Here is a 21,609-nt window from a genome sequence, read left to right as displayed (position 1 = left end):
CTGGTGTGCACATTCCATGTCACCGAGGCTTAGTCTTTGGTCTTTACTCTCCCTTGACTCTGTGTGATTTGTTTTTTGACCATGAGTTTCTGGAAGCATCTTAGTTGATAGACTGTCGAGGCAGGTGGGGTGGGTGGGATCTCTGTCTGTCATGGGGGTTGTGTAGGGAACAGGTGGGAGAGGCTTCAGGGCCTCACACTCGCTGTGGCTGGTCCAGTCACTGTCTTGAAGGCTAGTGAAACTGTGAAACCAAACGAGGCCTTGGGACCCATCCTGGTCCCCCTGGGAGCTGTGCCATGAGTGTGCTACCCGCCAAGTCAGAATAGCCACCCTGTCCTCAGAGGTTAAAAGATGAACTGGTTAATCTCTGAATGATTTGGGTGCATTTCTTACTTAATCTGGCTTTTGCAAAATTAGTTTTGAGTCACCTCTTAAAGGTTTCTTTTTTTTTGTTTGGTTTTCTTGGCATAAATAGTTCCTAAAAATGTGTACTCGTGATTGATTAAATATTCAAAAGGTTAATTATTAGTAAACTATAACAGGGGTCAGATCATTCTTAGTGTTTTCCTTTCAAGAAACTGGGGGTTTGGGGGTCGGAAATATTGAGGGGTGAGTCATTTCCTTCTCTCCCCACTGACTTGACTTCCTGCAGGCCTCTAGGAAGTGGGGTGCAACTCCCTGGCTTATGTGTGTGATTGTAGCTACAGCCAGCAAGGGGCGATGTCGAGGCTTGACTCCAGATCACTTCCCTTTGTCCTACAGGATTGGGGCAGGTGGCTTGGGGCCAGTTCACATGAAAGTCCCCCCCAGGAGAAAGCCTCTTCTGCAGGGGAGGTTCGCTACTTCCCAAGCTGACAGTGTTTCTCTCTCTAGGCCTACACGATCCAGGGACAGTACGCCATCCCGCACCCAGATGTGAGTTTTCACTTTGTTTGCCTTCCCTTCTCTTCTTGTTACCATTTACTACCTGCATGTTGCTGTGAACTGCTACAATATTAATATTAAGCAATAATATTAATAGTGTTTTCTCAGTGTTCCTGACCTCTGTCGTATCCAAATGACCTTGAATAACCTTTAACGTCTTAGCACTAATTCTACTCATGTGGAGGACTTGGCCTGATGTCAAATTGTTTTAATTGTTGCTGCGGTCAGTGGGGGCTTTCCTCCACACACAAGGCGGGCGGTGACTGCAGGACTGCCTTGAACCTGGCGTCCGCCCCACCCCCTATGGGCAGGAGTAGCAGTGTCTTACAAGCATCTAAGAAGTGAGATGATGTGTTGTCAAACAAGTCTGAGATGTGTCAAAAAGGGTATTTGAACACCCAGTGAGACTACACTCTCCCATTTCGAGGCCCTAATTGAAACAGAATCCACACGTGTATGAAGGCCAATGGTGACAGGCCTCGGTTTCATTCTAGAGTTAGTAACACCAGTGCTGGAGAACAGTGACAATCCTAATTCACTTCAGGAAGAAGCATCCTAAACTCCTGTGGCCTGGAGGTCAAGGGGGATACATGCAACTCTCAGGGCCAAGATATGGAGCAGCAATGGAGAGCAGAAGGGCTTTCTTCCTTGGGTTTAGCTATAGCAGATAAAGAGGAAGACACTAGCTGTGCCAGGAAAAATGGGGGGGGGGGTTGTGGGGGAGGAAACAAGAAAGAGAGAAGAGGCTAAGGTCAGCAGTTGGTTTTGCAGCTTTTGGCAGGTGGAGCAAACCTGCAGCCTATTTTGAGAAGCCTTTTTCTTCTCTATACCGTCTGCACATTTGCCGAGCTTCAAATCCTCTGACTCTGTTCCTGACAGGAAGGGTCTCCAGGCAGGCGAGCCTGCATGGGCTTTCTGCAAACCCTTACACTTTGAATTGTGCAGGTGAGGGAGGGTCCTCTGAATAAGATGCAAAGGCAGGGCAGGAGAGGGTTTTTAAGAAGTAACAGTAAGCATTGGAAATACAGAGATCAATTCACCATCACTGAAGGAAATTTTCTATTGCGTAGAAAAGAAAGACTGATGGTTTTTCTCTTTTAAAAAAACACCTTATTAATCAGCACACATTGGAATTAAATGATAGGGGGTACGGTGAAGAGAAGTCCCTCCCCACTCATGACACCCCCATGGCCATTTTTAAAGGTTCCTGGTTTAAACCCTGCGGTGAGGACGGTGTAACTCTAAATCAGTGGTGGGCACATTTGCCTGTCCCCACTGAGAAGCCATCTTCCTCCTGCCCAGATGTGCTGATGAGGCCCCACTTGTTAAATAGAAGCTGGGCGGGGGGGCACAGCTCTCCATTGTTGGGAGGTTGGTGGGGCTCACTCCAGTCCCCCCTCCTGCCTGCTTGAGACCACTGCTGCAGCTGTCCATGGCCACCTCAGCCTCTCCCTTGAGGACATGTGCTGATACCTGGCCCTGCCAGTGATATCCCCACCTACTGCATTCTCTGTTATGTGGGATGCTCTTCACCTTTCTATGAATTTATTTTAATCAGATCTCAATGGTGGGTCGAGGGTGAAGGTGTGAACCTTCTCAGTCTTCTCCAAAGAACCATCAGCAGCTTTAAAAAAAAATTGATGTCTCATACTCTGAGGCATTGCCTGTGAAAATCAGAGCAGGGATCTGTGAGACCCCAACAGCTGGTTGGAGCCACCCTTAGCCCAGGAACCTTTCTGATGCTGGTGATGCCTGTCCTGCATTGTCTGCCCACAGCCCACGGGACTAAGGGAGGCAGATTTTAGCACCTAGGGGAGGGCTGGCCGGGATCCTTTGTGCAGGAGTGCCGGGCAAGGAGAAGAGTTGTGTGTGGGCCCAGGAGGGGTCAGTGGCACTGCTATGGGCAGGTTCCACAGCCTCTAATACAGCGGTTCTCAACCTGTAGGTCGCAACCCCTTTGGCGGTCGAACGACCCTTTCACAGGGGTCGCCTAAGACCATCCTGCATATCAGGTATTTACATTACGATTCATAACAGTAGCAACATTACAGTTATGAAGTAGCAATGACAATAATTTTATAGTTGGGTCACAACATGAGGAACTGTATTTAAAGGGCCAGAAGGTTGAGAACCACTGCTCTAATGGAATGCTCCCAGTGGAGGGGTCGGGATATCAGAATGCAACCAAGAAGCCTGGTTTCTAGGATGGCACAGCCTTCATTTAACCCAGGGCAAGGAAGCCTTGTGCCCTTAGAAATTCGAATGTGTGCAGCAGCAGGCATGAAGACCTGGCTCTTTGACCTTTTTACAGCTGGAAAACTCAACAGTGTTCTGGCCTTTAGAGAAAGGCACCAAGTCGATGCTCAGACCCACAAGCCCACTGTGGTCTCACAACTGCTGCCTCCTGGCTCAGGCTCTGAGCCGACAGAGAAGGGTTTCTGGTCTGAAATATCCACTTGTGAGCATAGGCGCCTGTGTGAGGGTGAGGGATTTTGATTGATTTGGTTGATTGATTTTTATATCAATCACTTGTTTTGCTATTCCCATGTGATTTTCTGATTTTCTCAGCTTCTCTTAAAAGTGGGGAGTTTGACAGGTGTTTTTTCCCCAGATTAGTTTAAACTGTGTTTGGTTGAGATGTGGAATAGGTGGCTACTTATTGTGAAATGGCTTTCTGTGCAGAACATTCTGCTCTCTGAACCAGCAGCTGGATGGGGAGCAGCTATTGGGAGCAGACTAGGAGCTTTTATAAATGCTTTTCTTGCAGGCACAGAATGTTGAAGACTTGGACAATCACTTATAATCCATCCAAAACAAAAATAAAATTACTGTGATGGCTAGGAAGGCATTTTTAATCTGAGCTTAGTATTCAGTAGTAATCTTAAAAGCTTCATTTCTTAGAACCCAAATATAATAATTACAGGAAATACTAACTTATTTTATAATGTAACTGAATGCACATTTAAATATTTCAACCACAGTGGCTGACACATACACTATAGTCATCTTTTAGCATCTTAGTATCTTACCTGAATCGGACACAAACCTAGAGAAAATATATTTCTTAGATCTGAATATTTCTTTATATAGAACTAAATTATACGTATTTTTTCTGTGCCCAATTTTAAAGAAGGCTTTCTTATTTACCCTTAAGAGTCATCAACACCTCCCACCTATCCTGCCACCAGTTTCTTTCCAGGTTCTCTCATCCTTTCACCAGAATCCTTCTGGAAACTTATTGCTCTTGTATATTCTGGAGAGGCACAGAGACTGCTGGGTGTCGGGAGGACTACAGCTGCTGGCCACTGGAGTGCTAGGACAGCTGCCCACTAGTCCCAGAAGCTGCCCACTCCCTTCCACATGTCCTGCCTTTGGTGCCAGGCAACGAGGACTCCAGACATGGGAGCAGATGCAAAGAGCTTGGAAGCCTGGACTGACAGTGCAGTGACTGCCCCATTCTGTCTCTCGTCTGATATTTTAGCACTTTAATATGATTATACCAGAAATTGTTTTCTTCTGAAAGAAATGAGTCAACTTCAAGCATACCCTCATGTACAATCTTTATTTCTAGTTTTCACAGTTTCCACATCACTCCCAGACTTAATATACCCTCATTTAAAGAGGGTGCTGAATGCAAGCAACAACAAAACCAACATGTTAGTGCCAAAGCACTGGCCACCTCTGCTTTCTTACCTGAGCTTTCTTACTAACAGTGTGAAGTCAGGACTTCAAGCTGGTTTGAGTGGTCACTTGCCCAGAGCTGAAGAGCCAGTGAATGGAGGAGCAGGCTCACTCCTCACACCGCTTGGTTTCAGCAGAGGATCTTAAGTAACTGGGAGTAATAAGGGCACCAATATCTGCCAGAAAGCTTGTCCTTTAGGGAGTGAATGTGTGGAAACCATAGCAACATGTGAGTTATAATAGAAGTAAAGAAAAAAAGTGGAAGGATGCATGGTTCCATCTTCCCAGGGACTACGAGGCTGCACAGTTCACTGTGGACACACGAAGAGCAAATGTGGGTTTCCTTCCCCCACTTTCTCAGTGTCTCTAGAGCCCTGTAGGAAGGTGGTGCTGAGGCTGCTCCTCAGATTTCATAGTGAAGAAAGAATGGTCAGTACTCCTGCACTCCATGGCCTCCAGCTGATGGCCATACATCAGTCTCTGTTCTTTCCAGGTTGAGTAGCTCCAAGGGGTGGAGAGGTGCCCATGGCCCACCTGAGGTCAGTTCAGGGCTACTGCAGTCATTCTCATAAAATAGGAAGTCCTGGTTAAGTCAACATTGTTGGCTTGAGCTAAATCTTCCTTTCTCTTCCCCCCTTCCTTGGGGTTAAATCACACCTCTCCTACTGAGCCACTCAGTAGCAGGGCTCTGGGGCAGCCTTTCCTCCCAGCCTGCTCCTTCTCAGAATCAAGACTCCTGGGTTACCTGTTGGCACATAAAAAGTCTGAAAACACCAATAACAAAGACTGAGAGGAAAGAACATATATTTCAGTTGGAGCCCCAGGAAGAGATGACAGAATGGAGGGAGGGAGATTCTAAGAGATAAGCAGTAAAAAAAAAAATCAGAGTTAATAAAAGGAACCAACCTTTGCATTCAGGAATTCCAACAAATTCCAAACAAGATAAACACAACAAAAAATCCATCTTAGACAAATCAAAGCAAAACCACACCGCATCAAAGACCAAAAGTAAAGCGTCAAAGTGATCAGAGACAAAAAGAATATTACAAAGAACAAGAGTGAGAGAATGAGTTGACTTCTCACTGACAACAGTGGGAGCCAGAAGGCGGTGGCTTAATAAAAGCAAGTTACTGTCTACCTAAATTCTGCCTCAAGAGCGTCTTCCAAGGACCTAAATATAGACATTTTCAGACAAACAGCTGTGACCAACAGTCTTTTCATGGAGGCTTTCCAGAGAAGGGAAATGATAGAGAAGGAAGGCTAGAAAAACAAGGATGAGTGTGAGCAAAGACAATTACCATTTATTTCATTAACAGCATACACCATAAAGAAAATATTGATTTTGACAACACTGAAATTTAAACATTGGGTAAATGAAAACACAGTTTGTAAAATCAGTATCAATGCTGTCTAATTCGTGGGATTAACAACAGAACAAAATTGACAGATAGCATACATAAGACTAGGGTGGATTGAGGGGAATTAAAACATCCTATAAGTCACTCTATCATCAAGAAGAGGGTAAAGATTTTGAAGTTAGGCTTTAAATATGCATGTTAATAACAGCCTCAAAATGACCACGAAAAGAAAAGAGTTCAATTATATAAACTCCATAAAGGAACAAAGAGGAAACTAGGTGAAGGGAAAATTTATTAATCATTACAGATAAAGAAAAAGGATGAAAAAATAAAGAAGACAACCCTAGAAAATCAGGACAATTAGAAGTGCAACAAAAAAAAGATGGCAGAAATTAGTCTATATTTATGGGTAATTGTGATCAAAGTAAAAGAGGTTTTTCAGTAAAATAAAAGTTGAATTTTTTTCAAGAGACACACCTAAAGAATAACAACTTGGATAAATTGAAAGAATAGAAAAAGCTATTCTAGGAAAACACCAAAAGAAACCCAGTTTACAAATATTAATATCAATGTGGGGAGGAGTGAAAAAACAAGACTTTAAGGCAATTCATTATTTAGTCATTACATATTGATAAAAGGTTCAGTTCACTAGAAGTTATAGCAATTTAAATTTATATGCACCTAAAACATAGCTTTAACATATATAAAGAAAAAAATGACAAACTATAAAGAGAATTTGCCAGTCATTGTAGTGAAACCTTAGCATATCTGTCCCCACAGGCTGCCCCACAGTGGCCTTGACCAGCACTACTCCATAAAGGTCAAATAGTCAAGAATAAAGAAGATATTAACAGTACAGTAAGTAATACTGATATAATACTGATATAATTGATCTGTATTGAACACTGCACCCAATATAGCTGTAGAATTCATGAAAACATTTACAAAATTTGATCACATTCTAGACCATAAAGAAGGCTCACCATCTCTCAAAAAATGGAATCATATAGATCACAAAGCACTTAAGTTGAAATCAATAATTAAAAGATGACTTTAGAAAAACTTATCTTTATGGAAAGTTAAATAAGACCAAAAGACTAAAATAAATGGAGACATACCATGTTCATGGATAGGAACACTAAGTATCTTAATTATGTTGAGGTACAAAAATGCAGTACAATTGCAATCAAAATTCTGACTGGTTGTTTTAAATATTTATATGAAAGCACAAAGGCCAAGAATCACCAGTATATTCATGAAGAGGATGTATGATAGAGAGGTTTGTGATAGGAAGACCTACAATAGTGTGGTCCTAACTGAGACAGTGGGGTTTGGATGCAAGGAGAGACCATAGGCAAGTGGATCCGACCAGAGAGTCCGGATCTGACCCATGTGGGTGAGGGAGCCTGGTCTGTGACAGATGCCAGGATGGATTTTTACAACATAAACTAAAAACCACTCCTTATGTATGAAGTACTTCAACACAAGAGACAAACATAGCACTTTTAGAAAAAAATATAGTAGAATATCTTTCTGTATACAGGTCAGGGAAGGATTTCTTAAAACATAAACATGCTATAAAGAAAATATTAATTAATTTAACTACACTAAATTTAAAAAATTATGTTTCTCTAAACACCATAAGGAGAGTGGAGAAGAGATCTTTTTAGCAGATATAACTAAAATAGGATTAGTATTTGAAATACATACAGAGTTCTTGTGAATCACCAAAATCAACCCAATAGAAAAATGGGCAAAAGACACAAGCAAGCATTTTACAGAAAGGAGACGTGAATACATATCCAGCTGCCAAGGTGGTGCATTTCCTGCTAAGGGAGGTAGTTGTACGGTGTGTTTTGTGATAACTCATTGAGTTGTTTATTTATGGATACTTACATTTTAGTAATTGTCTGTATTTAATATTTGTCTTCTGACACAACGTTTAGGGGAAACATCAAGCCACAGAGAAAGATCTGTAATATGATAGTTCCACTGTTCCCTCCCTTCCTCTCCCCTCATTCTCCCCTCCTCCTCCCCTCTTCATGATTTATAGGCACTGGTGGGAACTGGAAGTCTGATTTTTTTTATGACAGAAATATCTCTCAAAGTGGGAATTCCCTTTAGCACTTTGTCCTGCTCCCTCCTTTAAAAAAATGTAGAAATTAAGTCCCAAAGAGATGAAATGCTTGACTAAGGGCAGAGCCTAGAGGAGAGATTCCAGCTGACATCTGTCCATCAGCCCCTCACCGGAGTGTTTATCTAGGCACCATGGTGCTGGTTCAGCACTTTCTCAACATGTCACTTTACACTCGTGGGTGAGTGGGGACGGGGATTTGTTTGCTTGTGTGGCCCTTGCTTCATAACAAGCAGCAAGTACATTATAGGGGGAATTGCTGAACTCGGGGTGTCAGAGTCCTGGATGCAAGTGGAGCTGTGCCTGTAACACACACGGTGGCTCTGGAGCAGAGCCTGCTTGATGCGCCTCCAACTGCCAGGGAGGCGATGGAGAGACCTGGGGGCCTCCAAAGGCGAAGCCTGTGGACAGTGAGTGGGAAAACGCCTGGTAGTTTCCATGACTCTTTGCCCCAATTAACCTGGACAGCACTTCACAGCCTGCCATTTACATGTGTAGGTTCCCCCACCTTACAAATGGGAAGGGTGGCCCATGGACACCAGCTGGGCCTGTCTCCACAGAGCTGTCAGGGTTGTGGCCAACTCAGGCAGGTTCTCCTGCCTCCAGAGCCCCATTCTTCCCACTGACAGACCAGTGCACAGCTATGCACTCTTGGGGATGCAGGGACATAGGAGAGGGCCTGTCCTCATGGGAGCATGCCAGCCTGGCCATCAGGCACATGAGCAGGTGACGGGGTAAAGTAGGAGAACAGGAACAGAGAGCAGTCTGTCAGGGCTTTTTAGGCTCCTTGCTGGCCTCCTCCTCCCCTCCCACAAGGGAAGGACTGGAGCCCCCAAGGCCACCGCTGTCCCTGTGCACTGTGTCTGCATGGAAATCCCAGTCCTGGTCAGAGCCAGCATGCCCAGTCCTTGACGACTGCCTGCCCTGAGCCAGACTGAGCTGGCCTTCGCTCTCCAACTTCACATTTGTTGTCTCCAGAAATGGGGTTTTCTTAGCACCCTGGGAACTTGTAGTTACCTCCTTGTGAGGAAACCTTAGGCCTAGTGTGAATTCTCTTGTGTGGGTGGATTCAGAGCACAGCCCCCGCCAAATGTCCCTGTGACTCCGTGTGATTTGCTGTACACAGGACACAGCTGCACTGCCCCAGGTCCATCAAGTGGGAGTGGGGTTTGCGGGATCACACCGGTGCAGTTAAGTCCCCAGGAGGCCGAGAGTGGTCTTGTGCACTCCTTAGCCCTCACACCCCAGGACACCTTTGGGTGCTTGCTGTCTTCCTACAAGGTACTTTCTTGTCCCTGGAAAAAGGAGCCTTTGCTAGACTGCCCAGCTGTGCAGCAGGCTCTCAGGCCCCTTTCCTGCAGGGTCCCTTGGCCTCTCAGCATCTTGCCTGAGGCACAGGGAGTGCAGCCAAGTCTCATTGCTTGTCCTGTGATAGTGTCCCGCAGGCATGCTCTCCTGCATCTTTCTCCAGGACTTTGATGCCTATCCATTCAGTCACTCTGTGCCTAGTGAGGTCAGATCATGGGGCATATGTGCAAGGTAGCAGGTAACCATCAGACCCAGCCCCTGCTTGGCCTTGACCAGCACCACTCCATTGATGGTGAACTCTTAGAACTGAATCTGACCCCAGGTCACCAGGTCCCCTAATCTTCTCTCCTCAGGACCAATAACTGTGCTTGGGGTGGCCTCATGGGGTCTGGAATGTGGCCAGTTGTCCCTGAGCAGGCCCATCCAAGTGCTGCAGGTCAGGGAGCACCCTAGAAGACAGGGAGACACCTGAGAGGGGTACAAGGCTGCTTTCCAAATGCACTTAGGATGTCCAGGAGGGAGGGAGTAAATTGGACAGCTCCATAATGGTAATGCGGCAGGAGCAGCCTAGGAAGACGGACCAGCTGCACCCCAGTGGCTCACACTGCCAAGGTTCGCCCTCAGAGGTGTGACCAAGAGGCCATATGCTAGTTGTGGCCTGGCTTCAGGCTGTAGCTGAGGACCACGTGCCTCCTCACGCCAGGACACTGACCTTTGGAAGCAGTAGGTGGCCAGGTTGACAGCCCAGCCTACCCTGTCCCCACAGGCTGCCCCATAGGGCTCAAGGACAAGGATGGGACAGGAGGCTCTGGGGTAGACACTGTCTGGGGACAGCGGTGATTCCCCATGCACTGGGAAGGGGCACTTGGCTTTTATCTTAGTGCTAGCTAAACTGTTAGGAGAGCATACCTGGCTCTAGGAGGCCAGCAGAAAACCCACTCATCCATGGCCCCAAGGTCTGATCTGTGTAGGTGCTGGGATGTCAGAAACCCAAGTGCACAGTCACTGCCTTCCTGAGACATTTTTGTGGAGCTGCAGGAGTCCATATCCTACAAGATGGGACAAATATGGGCACCAGGTCAGATCTTCATGTCACCTGGGAACGCCAGCTCTGCTCCCTGAGGGCCCCCACCTACTGGCCTCTGAGAGACTTTCAGAGGCCCCTGTTTTTGCCTTGTGATGAGGCCAGGGTCGGCTCTGGAAGCTGCACTTGGAGCATTTGGGCTGATCTTCCTGCTGGGAAAAGGCTGGGGGTTGAGGACATTTCCCAGAATGTGTTGGCCCACCCTCCAAGGCAGCTGCAGGCCTGGGCTCTATGTCCCAGTCAGGCTTGAGAGTGTCCAACCCCAACATCTCCAAAGTGGGGGAGGATGCCGCCACCACCTTTGGTTCCCAGGTGTGGCCAAGTCTCATCACGTTTACCTTTATCTTTTTTTTATGTTTACTTTTCATTTCAAAAATGAGGCTCAGATAAAATAACTAAAGAAACTGCATTTAAAGCCTCTCCCCCCAAATTCTAGTGGCTGAGAGTGGTAGCTGCCTGCTCAGACACAGTGAGTGCAGGTGCAGGGAGGCCTCTGCGTACTCTCACCGACACCTCCACAGAACCTTCCAGCACTACATCCTATAATCTTAGAGTCAGGAGGCAGAGTATGAGTCAGGGCTGGCTATAGGAGTGAATCATGGCTAGCTTAGTGCAGGGCTAGGCAGGGCAGGTTTGCAGAAGGGAGTGTCACATGGGTTCCCTACAGATACATGTGAGCTCTGAGTGACAGCATGACTGCAAAGCTTTAAGAGGCCCAGCTGGTCCTGTTTGGTGGCTCTCAGACCTTCCCTGTGAAACCCAGGGGCCCAGTAGCCTCCGCACAGGTCTGGGGTCGCTCTTCCTTCCAGGCCCATGTGATTGGAATAGTCTGGCTGGTTCAGGCCAGAGCTGCCAGGGAGCCAAGGAAAGGAGAGGAGTTCAATGCGCCTGCCTACAACAGTCCATTGGTTTTCCCAGGCCAAGTCCTTGAGTTCTGCTGCGTCTGCCATGTGTCCGCATGGCCTCTCTTTATATCTATTTGTAGAGTTCTGTTACTGCCTTTTTTAATTTGGTGTGACTTGTACTCGATGACAATAACCTTCTTAGCTCTCATGTCCCTCCTACCCCCAGCAGTTGACCAAGCTCCACCAGTTGGCCATGCAGCAAACCCCCTTTCCTCCCCTCGGACAGACCAACCCCGCTTTCCCCGGTACGTACCCAGCTGCCCTTTCTGACCGCCTCTCTTCTCACCTGGGCACTTTCTCTTTCTGAACTGTCTTTATTCAGGGCAGCAACAGAGCAGGTACAGTTCTAGTTGTGAATGCCAAGGATATTAACACGTTGCAGTGTGCACGTTGCTGAGGGCCAGGCAGGAGACCTGTGTGTCCCCCAAGGTGGGTTAGTCACCTCACAGCTGGCCGTCTTGTGAAGGGACATCTGCCCCCTCCAGGCCTATTCTGCACTGCCCACAGGCATCGCGGGGGGCTCTATCTGCTGATGCACCCATCCAGCCAGCCCTGGAGCCTGTTCTCTCCAGGAGCGGGGGCTCAAACAAGCATATAGGGATGCTCTTCTGCAGGCCAGTGCACGTCCCAGGACTGGCACCCATCCAGGGCAGCACTGCCCTGCCCCTGGGATAAGCCAGTCCCCAGCCCAGGGCACAGTGGTCCTCAGCTTCCCTCTGGGCACAGAGGCAGGGATGGGTTCCTTCCGATGACACACAGAGCATTGGCTTGGCAGCTGTGGCTGGTGAGAGCCCACCAAACATGCTGGTCTGCCACGCACCAGTCAGATTTTGAGCTTTCCTAGTTGAAGTGACCTTGCTTATCTCCTTGAGGGCAAAACATTAAAATCTGTTTCTTCTTTGCTCTCCAGGAGAAAAGCTGCCTTTACACTCCTCCGAAGAAGCTCAAAATCTGATGGGCCCGTCGTCAGGTAAAACAAAGCTCTCTAGTGGCCAGTGGAGGCCTGGGGACGACCCGGGGAGGAGGGGGCAGCCAGCGCCTCGGCAAAGGGAGGCCCGTGCCATGGAATCAGAGCCCATACCAGAGTCACACCCGCAGTTCCCAGCCTTTGCCTGGGTCACTGCTGGGAGTGTTGTGGTGGGTCATGGGCTCCAGCGGTGCTCAGAGCATGGCTGCCTGTCATCCAAAGTCCCTGAACATGGCAGAGTCACCATCTCTGTTGTCATTTCTCCTCCTAGTGGGGACCTGCAGTGCAGACTTTACCGTGATGTGTGCCTTCCCCAAAGGTATTTCCTAGGAGGCAGGAGCACACTCTCATGGATAAGAGCACTCTGGGCACCCCTTCTGATCCTATTTAAAGCTGTGCTGGGACACCGCAGGGCAAGGCAGAGATTATACATCCCATTACCCAGTGCAAGGAGCAGTGCGGCCAGTGGAAGCCTGTGGCCTGGCATAGTGGGTTTCCTATGATGAGGGGGCGCTGCCCGCTCTCCCATCCCCTTGAAATCCTGGGTCAGAGCAGAAGAACGAGAGTCTAGCTCTAAAGGGAAGACAGAGGGGAAGAGCATTTCCAGCAGAGTTGGCTGTCACCCCAGTGGTGTGTTCTGGGCCCCAGGGTGCAGCTGAGGCTGGAAGAAGCCCCAAAACTTTCCCACAGGCTGCATCTGGGCCCAGCTGTGCCCATTGGGGCTCACGGGTGTCTTGAGGCTGAGACACTGGCCCCGATGCCCCATGCACTGGAAATGGGTTCCATCTCGGTGTAGCCTTTATTTAAGTTAATGAAAAATTTAATGAGTGAAAATTAAAGAAAGCATTTATAGAATATTTTGATTTTGGAAGTGAATATCAGCCCTTACAAAGTTAATATCTGGGTGATACATGTGTGTCTGTACAGCCCTTAGCAGTTCATAACATGATTTCCTGTAATTACCCAGCGAAGGGCTCCTGGAGATGATCTGGCAACCCCTAGGGCCTGGCTTGCCCAGGACACTCAGCCCCCACCTTCCCCCACAGCCCCTCCCCATGGCCTTCAGGCCTCAGGGATGGGGTTACTCACTCCTATCTGTGACAACCTCCCTCTCCAAGACCCCAGGTGACCTGAAGTTCAGGTACTCTCATGCACATAAGTACTTGCACACATGCACTCACATGCGTTTCCCCCATCACAGCAGGTTAAGCAAGGTGGTTGTGAGAGGCATTGGCTTGTTTGACAGGACCCTAAATGGCTGATGTCAGCATTCTTTCCAAAGCAGGCTCGTGCTACATTGGGGAAGCATTGTTCCTGACCCAGAGTGGGGATGCTACTTCAGGAGGGGCACACTCATGCCTGGGCACAGAGCCCTGACACAGGAATACAAGTTTTAAATTATGTGTTCTCACATTATTAGTTGAATTTTACTTTCCTCATGTAAACAAATCTGATACCTTCCTCCCCTCGATCAAAATATACCAAGTTAAACAAATATGACTCGTGCCTTTATGTCCATCCCAAGCCAGGCTGTTAGCAGTTCCTGTGTAGGACTCAGGACTAAGGAAATCTCTTAAATGCATTTTAAATGTCACGATGTATGGAATGTGAATAGATGGTTAAACAAGCAAATAATCACAGTGAAAATACCCTTATTAAAAGAAGACAAATAACAGAAACTCTAGGTTTAGCTGCAAAAGAAAAATAACAGACAATGCAGGATGAATTGGTTCATGCAGCACCTGCCACCTGAGTGCCCGTGCTCAGCGGGCCCCCAGGACAGTCCCACCCTCACAGGGTCACTCATGGCAGTGAAACAGATGGCCAAAGTGCATCTGATTTTGGGGACACAAGTGCCGTAGGGGAAGAAGCAGGAAGAGGGGTGTGGGCTCTGAGAAGGTGGGAGGTGAGAGTGGGCACAGGCCAGCCCCAGGTCCAGGATTGGAGAGCATGGAGGGCATCCTGGGGGCACAAGGAAGATGTTGGAACACTTGGTGGATTTGGAGTCTTGAAGGCATCTGACCTTCGTTTTGTTGGGACCTCTCTGGGCCATATGGAGATTAGACTGAAAGGCATGAGCAGAGGAAGTGACCAATGTGGGGTGGGAAGAGGGCTCAGGTTCCAGAATATTCTCAAGGTACATGAGCCTGGTCTATGTAGTTAGCTGTGGGTGGAGAGAAGCAGGGGAGCCAGGGGGCTTCAGGGTCTGGGCTGAGCTGCAGGACCTGATATGCTAGGACCCTGTGGGGAGAATAACAGGGTCTCAGCTGTGGACTTTAGGTTTGAAATGCCTCCTCAGAAGGAGATGGAAGGACTGGTTACAGGGAGCCAGTCTGCCTTGGGCCTTTGTCCCCATGGTTCCCCTACCACAGTCGCCCCCATGTGTTTTGTTGTCAAACAAGAGTAGATCTTGTCCTGAACTCTGAAGAGCTGTCTTGATTTGGCAGGTCCTAAGCTGAAATTTGTCAAGATAAAGATTGAGGCTTGGTGACAAATTAGGCCTGTGTCTTCATCTCCAACATAGACACCCATGCAGTCTTCCAGTGGCCCGGCAGTCTATTTTAGAATCAGTGATGCACAGGCTGGAAAAACTGCCCACTGGGCCTTGAAGCAGGCTGTGTAGCGGCCTTTGGGGAGTTTAGGGTCAGAGGGCAATGAGAGACAGCTGACACCAGTGGGGCTATTCAGTCAGGAAGAGGGAGGAGCAGAGTGGACAGAGAACCTATGGAAGACAGGGACCAGGTTGCAGGGTTGCGCCCTGGTACCCTATGCAGCTCCCAAGACATGGCCACACCCGAGAGCTGCTTAGCATGGAGTTTCCTGCATGTCTGTGAAGGGCTTTGAGAGTTGTCCCTCCACATGATGTGCCCAAAATGAAAAAGTGAAACATCATTCTGCTGAGTTTTGTTTTCCTTGTTTTGAGAGAAGCTGGGACTCAGGAATTGCATTGCAGTTGAGCAAAGAGCTCACAGAGCCCTTGACCTCCAGCTGCACTGACCTTACCCCTTGGGCCAGCCTTTGACCCTGCCTGGGCCTGGCATGGACTGGGCACTGGGGTGTGATGTGAGCAGCCTTCTGCCAGCCTAACCGTGTACCCTTGGTGTGCCCAGGTCTGGATGCCAGCCCCCCGGCCAGCACTCATGAGCTCACCATTCCCAATGATGTGAGTATGCCCGAGCCCCCTTGACCTCACCTTATAACCTGCCCATCCCTTCTCATGTTAAGCAGTTTAATGTCCATAAAAGCCCCTGAGGTACTAGATAAGAAAAGAACAAATAGGGCGCTTCGGAGTTTACTTAGAATTTAGATGCCAGAGCTGGCAGGGAAGCTGAGGCCCCGCTGACCCCATGTGAAGGCACTGCCCTGCTTCAGGGTTGGTCCTTGAAGAATGGTGGCCCAGGGATGCTCTGGAGTGGCCCTGCCCCATGCTCCCTGGGACTCTGGAGGGTTTGGGGTTCTCTGTGAGTCTGCAGGGTATGGGATGTCACAGGTTTGTCTGGATTCCTGGATCTGGCATCCACCTGCCTGGACTCTGAGGAGATGGCCTTGCAAGCTCCCGTCACACTCAGTCCTCCCACATCATCCTCTGAATCCTTGAATCATATAAGAATGTTGACTTGGATCCCCATCGTAGGATACTAGGGTGGATATGGGGCATGTATCCTGGAGGGGCAGCTGCCCTGAGCAACACAGAGAGGCTGCTATGTGGGGGACTTGGACTTTCTTGCCCTAGGACCACGGCCCTCAGTAACCTTCACTGCTTTGCCCCTCCCACCAGCCTGGCAGGAAATCCTGTCTCTTCCCTTCAGTAGATGACTCACAGGAAAGAGATGGGCAGGTGGACGGGAGGGCCCTCCAGAAGAGACCGCTCTCGTCAGGGACCCTGTGCAGCTGCAGGCCAGACTCCTGCACGGGAAGAAGTGGCTCTGCGTTCTCATGCAGATCCAGTTTCTGCTTTCAAGGATTCCAGACATGTCCTCCCACTGTGGCTGGTCCTCGAGCAGCAACTCTGGGCAGGCTGCCAAGTCTTTTCACCCACACGATATGTGCAAGTCACCACTCTGCTGTGGGCTCCCCCCTTTGTAGCCTTTCCTTAAACCACCTTTTCACCAACACCAGATATCCTGCTCTGATTTGGGCCTTTGTTTTAAAACTGAAATGAACCTAACAAGCAAGGAGATACACTTGTTTGGAAAGCTGATGTTTCCTGGGTCCCCTCCCAGTGCATGGCTGCCATCCTCCTGCTGGGGGAGCTCCTCAGAAGGAGGACACCTTCTGGGCCCTGTGTGCCCTGTAGATCCCACTCCTTGGCCCTTCCTGGCAAAGGATCTCATGCAGGGGACGTGTGGCCCCAGGGCCTCCTGCCACCCTGGAGAGAAAAGAGCAAGTAGAACGTGTATCTGTTGGGACACTTGCCTATCATCTTGTCAATCTCCGTCTCTTGGTCAAAATTAGATCAGACAAAGGAAAATTGTACCAACACCTACATGTCACCATGACTTACCTGCAAAAAGGAACTCTGGACAGTGCAATAAATGTGATGACCTAAATCACGCACAGGGTCCACAACATGGCCAGCCTGCCCTTGTGGCCGTGCGGCCCCAGGCTGGGTCAGGGCCAAGAGCCCTGCAAGGAGCTGCCCCCAGCAGCTGGCTGCCTTGGACTCCATCTCTGATGATCACCGCTGTGCCCTCACTGCCTGTTGCACAGCTTGCCTCGCTCTTGTCACTGTGCCTGTGGGGACCCCACACTTGGGCCCCTTCTGCTGAGACGGAACCTAAGGGCTCACACAGGCAGCTGCAAGAACTGTGCAAGGGTAGATGTGCTCCCGTGGTTCCCGTGGGGTTTGACTTGGAAATCTGGTTAGGAGGGGGCTGCATTATTTGAGAGTACCTCTGTAATCTTTCTTTAAATGTCCAATGGAGGCACGAAAGACTTAGACAAGAGCTGGTCTCTGGACTGAATGTCCAGGGGGCCTGGAGAGCCAGAGAGGCCATGTGAAAAGGCAGTCCAGGGCAGAGCAGATGTGGGCCTTGCGCTCCTGTCCAGATTAGCGCTCTTGTCACATCCCCCTGTAGCTACTTAGAGGAGCCTTATGCTCAGCCGGCGTCAGTGTTGGGGGCTGTGCTGACAGTTGTGGTTTCTCATTGGCACTCAGACTGCATGGTTTTATCTGGAAGAGAGATGTTCCATGTCAGGGGTGGGGAGCAGCTCAGGGGGTGTGAAGTCTCAGGGAGGGGAGATGCCCTGAGGGCAGGGAAGAAGAGGGGTGTGGGTGTGAATGTTTTCAGTAAGAAAAACGGGAAGACAAACATGTTTAAGAGAATGTAGGGAGGGCACACAGAGGAAATCTACCTCAGATGGCTTTTGCTGGGGCAGAAACAGGCAGGCTGGGCAGGGCCACTCACACTGAAGTACAAAGGAAGTGGACTTCCACACATTCCATTTCTAGTGGCCGAGGAAGGTGTGAGGACAGCGGGAGGACATACCAAGTCAGGGCGGGAAGCTCAGGCGGGCCCTCCCGAGTGCTGGCATCGGCATCTTCGGGGAACTCAGCTGGCCTCACATTCTTCCTCTAGTGCTGCTGCCCCCGCACCTGCCCCGGTGGGCTTGCCAGTCAGCTGCCTTGACTGGCCCTGGTCAGAAAGGAGCCCTCAAGATTTCTCTGCCAGCAGGAGGGTGCCAGGGAAGAGCGAGTCAAGGATTCAGGCTGGTATCTGTGGAAGTCACTCTCCCTGACCTCAGGGCCATGCACAAAGGAGTAAGGGGTGCAACTGGTGAGATGTGGGCAGAGCCTGAGCGGTAGGTGGGCCCAGGAGTGTGTGGGCAGAGCCTGGAGAGATGTGAGTGGAGTTGGGGGAACTTGGGCAGGAGGTAGAGGAAGCTGAGCAGCTTGGGGAAGTTTGTCTGGACAGTTGGAGAGACTGTGTTAAGGTCTAGTGAGGCAGCTGGTCTAACCTAGGAGAGGAACAGAGATGGCCTTGCAGATGAGCAGAACTGAGACGCTGGAAGTCACCTCAGGGACAAGAGCTAGTTGAGGTGCACCTGTGTCCCCAGTGAGCTGTTGTCATCTCGCAGGTTCAGAGTCACTTCACTCATTTGGAAATGGATTTCCTCCAGCCCTGCACCTGCTGCTGCTGACACAAGAACAGGAAGTGCTGACACCACTGTCCAGGCTGCTACATGAGAGGTGGATAGGAAACCAACTGCCCAGGCCCCACTTGTCTGGTCTCTTCTTTCTCTGCTCATGCTCAGAGCTCTCATCGGCGGCCCCTGTGTGAATGAAGGGACGTGAATGAAGGGACTCAGTTCTGTCCATGGACTTGGACTGCCATGCACAGCAGGGACCTCAGGCTGCAATCTGGCCCCACGTGTGGCTGTCCTGTGTCCGAGGAGGCCCTTGTCCCTCTGGCTGTTTCATTCCCAAGGACTGTCTACTCCTTCAGAGGCCACTGCATCCATCCTTATACAGAGATTACAGGATGGGAAGGAAAGGGAACACTTGACATGTCCTCAGAATTCCACCCAAGTTTATCCAAAGAGGTTTCAGGCAGCAGCGAGCTTACTCTGGCTTCAAACAAACATCCCACCACCCTGAGAACCTAGCCCAGAAGGTACCAACATGGCCTTAGCCTTGGTGCTGGCACTGGGCCTCTGGGCTCCCAAAGGACATTGGGCAAGTGGCAACCACGTGACTCTCTGGTCTCCTGATTTGTCAGGATGGCTCACAAATAGGGCACCAAGCAGAGCCCTGGTGCCCACAGCTCCCATTCCTCCCACAGGAAGACAGTGCCTCTTCCTCCTGGAAGCAAGGAGCTGGTGGTGTGGGGTGGAGACCAAGGCTGGGCCATCCCCACAAGCTTCCCCCAGAGCTCTGCACACTCTGCTCAGGGCTGCCATGGGCTCTTCTCTAAGAAATTCCTCCATCCTTTTTTCTAGCTAATAGGCTGTATAATTGGACGCCAAGGGACCAAAATCAATGAAATTCGACAGATGTCTGGAGCTCAGATCAAAATCGCCAATGCCACAGAAGGGTCATCAGAGCGCCAGATCACCATCACAGGGACCCCAGCCAACATCAGCCTTGCCCAGTACCTCATCAATGCCAGGTGAGTGCTGCTCAGTGGCTAGGACACTCAGAGACTGGCTAGTCCTGGGTGTGGAATGTGCCTCCTTCGGGGCTTCTCTTCCCTGCCTGGGCCTAGGCATGGAAGATGCTGGAGTCTCCACACACACACATGAGGCCTTTCTCACTTGGCCTTTCACCCTGAAGGATCTTCAGTGAGGGGCTAGGTGGTTAGAGGCGAGAGTATTTTCAGGAAGGCAGTGACTATGCTATCCAGGGCCTGAGGTCGGCCACACACCCAGGTTATTTGAAATTTAGCATAAAGGGTGTGTAGTTTCAGAGAAATGTTACTACTAAATCATTTTTCTCTCACATGTTGTGTGATTGTAAAGACCTCCTAACCCAGACACTTGCAGAGAAGTGCATGAGGGAACTCTGAGAGAGTTCAAGGTTACACGCGGTAGGAGGTGAGATCCTGCGACCTGGCCAGGGCACATGGTGAGGAGCCCAGAGCAGTGACAACTCTCCTGGCCACGCCTGGGCCACTCACCTGGCCTCCCTACCTAGGGCATATTGGAGAACACAGTGTGACCACGCCCAGGGAGATGGGACCTCTCCACCTTGGTCCAGACCCTCTTCCCTACTCCACAATGTTGAAAGGGCTGAAGGGATGTGCAGGGGGACAGGGAGGCAGCCCCTGTGGGCAGTGTGACTCCAGTGCCCCTCACTGAGTGGTTGCTGTGGAAATGGTCGTGGTGGCCTAAGATTGTCCAGGTGGTTCTCATCATGCCCCTGACGTGATGACAAGCACAGGGGCCCCTGGTGGGTCCTTCTCCCTCTGCTGGGCTTTGGTCTCCAGCTCAAGGCCACTGAGCAGCGACCTGAGACTGTCTGTCCCAACAAAAGGAGGAAGATAGATGCCAAGGCTGTGAAGATGCCACAGGGCAATACATTTCCTGTCTGACCTCATTTTGTGAGAATGCTGTAACCTGTCTCCCTGTGCCTCTCTCTCTTCTAGGCTGACGTCTGAGGTCACTGGGATGGGCGCACTCTAATCCTGCCCAGCATCTTCCACACTGCGAACCCTGGCGTCCACCTGGCTCGCACGCTCTGTACAGACAGCCCACCCTGTGTCACAAATACAAATAGAGGTTTTCTTTACTAACAAAATGGTCTATAGAGGTACACATGCCAACAAAGCAAGTCTATATCTACAGCTGTCTGTGAGCTCCAGGCCTGTCCCTGACTCTGTGCATTCAGTAACTTCTGCTCCAGTCTTCTCACGCGTCCGCATGCAGCGCTTATTATGTTCAGTGTTCAGTGCTTGGGGGCATTCCCATCTGTGACATTTTAGAAATAGTGCTCCTTAGTGTCAGTGTAACTGTTTTAAGAGTTGATTTAACATTTTGACAGCATTTCTTATTAGCTGTCCTCTCCTCATTCATCTAGACCTGTGGCTGCCCCTCTCTCACCTGGCCCCACCTGCTGACTTTGTTTCCCCTCATACCCTTGCTTGTCTTGGTCCACATGTCCATGCAGGTCTTGTGCAGGTCTCATGCTGTACCCTTTCCCTTGTCCTGAGGGAAGGAAAAGCAGGTGCCAGAACCTGACCTGAGAAGTGGGATGAAGGAGGTGCTAGGCTCTGAGTTCACAGAGATGTTATGTGTGGGGAGGCCACACATGGGCCTTGGGCAGCTTCCGGGGTGGCTGGAGGATTCAGACTGGCCAGGAAGCGCCTCTGCACCATGTCGGAGTTCAATAAATGTCGTGGGCTGCCCCCACTGGCTCTGGCTCCTGTCTGTGCCCCTCACTCAGACCCCCCCCCACCCCTTGTGCACACGCGCCTGGTCACACACTCATCAGACCTGGCTCTGCGGCCACCTGCTGTCTAGAGAAGCTAATTCATTCTCGCACAAATTAATACTTTGTCCCCTCTCTCCCAACCCTTTCTTAAATGTTTGGCTTGCACAGGTCTTTCTAGTTTTACTTTTGCAAAACTACTTAAGATGACAATAATGAAAACTCCATTCTTGCCCTGGCTACAAAGTACAGTTTATAACTTGTGGAAACAGCCTCACCCACTGCCTCCGTGGGCGTGGGAGGTCAGGCCACATATGTGGCCCCAGTCACTTCCCAGCATGTGCATCTCACTTTTTCACAAAACTGTCTGCTTGCTCACTTG

At 49.7% G+C, this 21,609-nt stretch overlaps 1 protein-coding gene across 13 annotated transcripts in view; it reads left to right on the top strand.

The window, feature by feature from the left end:
- The window catches only part of PCBP3 (poly(rC) binding protein 3), a 195,031-nt gene extending 173,813 nt beyond the window's left edge, over positions 1-21,218 (top strand). For 7 of the 13 annotated variants that reach the window (XM_014549974.1, XM_014549973.1, XM_014549980.1 and 4 more), the window contains 6 exons: positions 874-915; positions 11,561-11,639; positions 12,305-12,364; positions 15,472-15,524; positions 19,301-19,470; positions 20,446-21,218. In XM_014549974.1, the coding sequence (XP_014405460.1) occupies positions 874-915; positions 11,561-11,639; positions 12,305-12,364; positions 15,472-15,524; positions 19,301-19,470; positions 20,446-20,482 (441 nt within the window). In that variant the 3' untranslated portion in view covers positions 20,483-21,218. The remainder of the gene's footprint in view (positions 1-873; positions 916-11,560; positions 11,640-12,304; positions 12,365-15,471; positions 15,525-19,300; positions 19,471-20,445) is intronic. The other 6 variants (XM_014549977.1, XM_014549981.1, XM_014549982.1 and 3 more) reach the window with 4 other exon arrangements.
- The last annotated feature ends 391 nt before the right edge of the window (positions 21,219-21,609 follow it).

Source organism: Myotis brandtii, unplaced genomic scaffold, assembly GCF_000412655.1.
Source record: "Myotis brandtii unplaced genomic scaffold, ASM41265v1 scaffold577, whole genome shotgun sequence".
In the NCBI taxonomy this organism is placed as follows: Eukaryota; Metazoa; Chordata; class Mammalia; order Chiroptera; family Vespertilionidae; genus Myotis; species Myotis brandtii.
Note: the sequence above shows the minus strand (reverse complement) of the source record. Positions and strands in the feature narration are given on the sequence as shown.